Source organism: Neophocaena asiaeorientalis, unplaced genomic scaffold (assembly GCF_003031525.2).
Source record: "Neophocaena asiaeorientalis asiaeorientalis breed wild unplaced genomic scaffold, Neophocaena_asiaeorientalis_V1.1 scaffold469, whole genome shotgun sequence".
In the NCBI taxonomy this organism is placed as follows: domain Eukaryota; kingdom Metazoa; phylum Chordata; class Mammalia; order Artiodactyla; family Phocoenidae; genus Neophocaena; species Neophocaena asiaeorientalis.
In genome coordinates, this window is record NW_020172691.1 from 2,486,891 (window position 1) to 2,490,138 (window position 3,248).

At 65.3% G+C, this 3,248-nt stretch overlaps 1 protein-coding gene across 1 annotated transcript in view; it reads left to right on the plus strand.

Annotated features, from left to right (window-relative positions):
* Window positions 1-644, plus strand: part of CIMAP1D (CIMAP1 family member D) — a 9,592-nt gene extending 8,948 nt beyond the window's left edge. The window contains exon 4 of the mRNA XM_024740016.1: window positions 160-644. Within this exon, the coding sequence (XP_024595784.1) occupies window positions 160-644 (485 nt within the window). The remainder of the gene's footprint in view (window positions 1-159) is intronic.
* Window positions 645-3,248: the final 2,604 nt, after the last annotated feature.

A 3,248-nucleotide genomic window follows, 5' to 3' on the forward strand; every position in this document is an offset into this window, starting at 1 on the left:
AGAGGGTTGAGCTCGGGCAAAGGCCAGGGGCTTGGAAGAGAACAGAGGGAGGTTGGGCTCTGTGAGCTCCATGACGCATGTGGCGACGGGGAGCCACGCCAGGTCCTTGAGGAGGTGAGGACCCTGTCCATTGCCAACCTTCCTGCCCCATTCTTACAGATCTGGAGGTGACGCCCGGCCCTGGGGCCTACAGCCCAGAGAAGGTGGCCCCCACGCGCCAGCGGACCCCTCCAGCTTTCACCCTGGGCTCCCGCTTCCGCCCGCGGCCCCTGGACACCTCAGTCCCTGCCCCCAACACCTACACCCTGCCTTCCCTCTGGGGCTCCCAGATCTTCACCAAGCCCAGCAGCCCAAGCTACACGGCAGCAGGCCGCACGCCCCCCGTCCGACCCCCGCAGGACCCCACTGAGATACCGGGTCCAGGCCAGTATGATAGCCCGGACCCCAACGCCTACCGTCAGCGCCGGCCGGCCTTCACCATGCTGGGGCGGCCCCGAGCCCCGCGCCCCCCGGATGAGACGCCTGGCCCCGGCACCCACAGCCCCGAGCAGGTCACCATGACCAAGGCCAGGGCCCCGGCATTCACCATGGGCATCCGCCACTCCAAACGGGCCACCACCATGGCCGTGGACACTGCACCCTGATGCCCTTGGGGGACAGGATGCCTGGCCTGGGCTGAGCCTCAGTTTCCCATGCTGTGAAGTGGGGTGTGGGCAGGTGGTGGGCGTGCCTAGGAGAAGCCAGGGTGGGGGGAAGGTGCCTCCTTTCTTCCTGTTCTCTGAACCGTCTGAGGTCCTTCTAGGCCACCTGCTTTCTCCAGTCCCGGGGGGGCTGTGACCCCGTGGTCCCGACAGGGAGAGCCTCCTTCCAGCGTCCCAGTTTCTTCTCTCCGGGTCACACCAGGCCAGGTCAGGCCAGGCCAGGTGGAAAAAGGGACACTCTGGTCCTCTCGAGCTGTTGGCTGGAGGCACGGCTTCCTGTGTCCTAGAACTCAGTGTCTGCCCGCTAGGGCCTGGGTCCCCAGCACAGCTTGGGTTTCTGCCAAACTTGGGCTCATTCCTGTTACTCATGGAAGCACTGAATTCAGCCCCGAATCAGGCTGGAAACAGCCCTGCTGCCCCTTCACACCCTCTAGCTGCTTGCCAATAAATCCCCGTGGCACCAGGAGCTGTCCGCATCACACACGCGTTGTCTGTTCATGTCACAGGAAGGAAACCCAAACACTGCTCCCGAGATCCAGACCCCCAACTCTGCAGCCCCTGGGGATCTGGATGGGACCAGAGACAGGATCCAGGGGTACAGGAAGCGAGAGGTGGGGCCAGGGCTTTGAGTGGGGGGAGCTAGCCAGGTAGGCTTCTTGGAAGAAGGGACACTGAAGCTGGGCTTTGAAGGATGCATAGGAATTTGATGGAGTCTAACATTTGCCATCAGTAGGTTCCTACCGTGTTCCAGATCTATCGATAAGATCATCTCACAGTGACTCAGGAGGCACGTCATGTTTACCAAGGGGAAACAGGGCTTCAGGGAGTTTGGACACTTGTCTGAGGGCACTGAGAGTGTGTGTCCTTCTGATGCCAGGATGTAAATCCTGCCCTTTGGGCTCTGTTCCTGCCGCTCTTTCCCGGGGACGGGAATGAAACACGTGGATGGAGTCCTATAACCGTACCCTCCATGGGATGACACGTTATAAACCCCAGCCCAGAAAGACCCTAACCCAGGAGCTTGGGAGGGACACAGACTGCACCTCGACTCCCTGGAGGAGAAGACACGGAGCCGGGGGAAGAGGGCTCCTGGTGTGGGGGTCAGCTCTCTCCCCCCAGCCTGGGGTGCCAAACTTGAACACACACCCTTCACCCAACTAGGTGGTCATACCAGGACCCCCTACACACACACCTGGGCGGGAACCCAGACTCCCTCCTCTCTCTCCCTCTCCCCGCCCCCCACACCTGGACACACACACGGTCAAATCCGCACATAATATACATACAACCCAACCCTCACACAGCCCACAAGTTTGTAGCCCACAACAGACACAGAGCGCACAGAGTCCAGGTGGGGGCTCCAGACCCCGCCAAACGTCACCCCCCCACACCGACCCAACGCCACGCTCTCCCCGCCCGCTCCTCGCGGACCGCAGGCGCACAATGGCTCCCTAGGCGAGAGGCTGGGGCCTCGGGCATCGCAGCCCCCGGTCCCCCCGCCGGCCAATCACGGCCGCGCGCGCCCCTCCCGCCGGCCCCCATCGCCGCCTCCTCCCCAGCCCGCGGGAGGCGGCCGCGCGGTGATCTCACCGCTCTGATTTATCGATCCGGCCCCTAGCGGCCTCGCCCCTCCTTCCCTTCCATCGCCACCTGCCCCGGCCCCGGCCCCTCCCTTTGTTTCCCCGCAGCCGGCCCTGCCTGGTGCGGGGTTGGAGGGGGGGGGGAGGGGAATCGGCCAGCCCCGGGCTGGGAGGCTGGGTCCTGGGGTGACCGAGACCGTCCTTTTCCCGGTGCAGAGGCGGCAACCCTTGAGGCCTTAGTGGACGGACAAGCCGGCAGGCCTGGGAGGCTCAGGCCCTGGAGTTCAGTTGAGTTGATGCCGGACGGGGCCCCCCCAGAAATGGAGGAGAAGCCCGTGACCCGCCGGCCCGCGCCCTCGGCTTACAGCCGGGGAAAGTGAGGCCCAGGGCAAGGCAGCGTAGGGCCCGAGTCTGCGCTGCGTGTCCTCAGGCGCACACCCCTTCCCCTCTCGGAGCCTCAGTTCCCCTGTCAGGAAATAAAGCAGGGCCTGATTTTCAAGTACTTCCGGCAGGAACAGAGGGGCTAAGCTTAGGGGCTGGGGCGCTCTCCTTCCTTGACCGCGCCTCCGCCCCTCTCTAGACCTCAGTTTCCCGACGGCGAGAAGGGAAGAAAGGAGGTGATTTATAAGTCTCTAACCCCCCTCTGTGCTTCTAGGAACTCGGGCGACGGGTGGGGGGCGAAGTGAGGGGTCGCTGCCCCGGCCCTGGGTTCGAAACTTCGCTTCCTCCCTGGCTGCCGGACCTGAGTCAGCGCTCGTGCCCTCGGCGGGCCTCAGTTTCCCCAGCCTCCCCGCCGGGCACCGGGGCGCCAAGGGCCGGGGGTCCCAGGGGCGCAGCCCCCCGCGGCTGCGCGCTGGGCCGGACGGATGACATCACCGGGCCGGGGGCGGGGAGCGAGCGGGAGGGAGCGGGAGGGCCTCCTCCGCGCCAGGCTCAGCGCCCGGGCGGGCTCGGTCGGGCGGCCGCG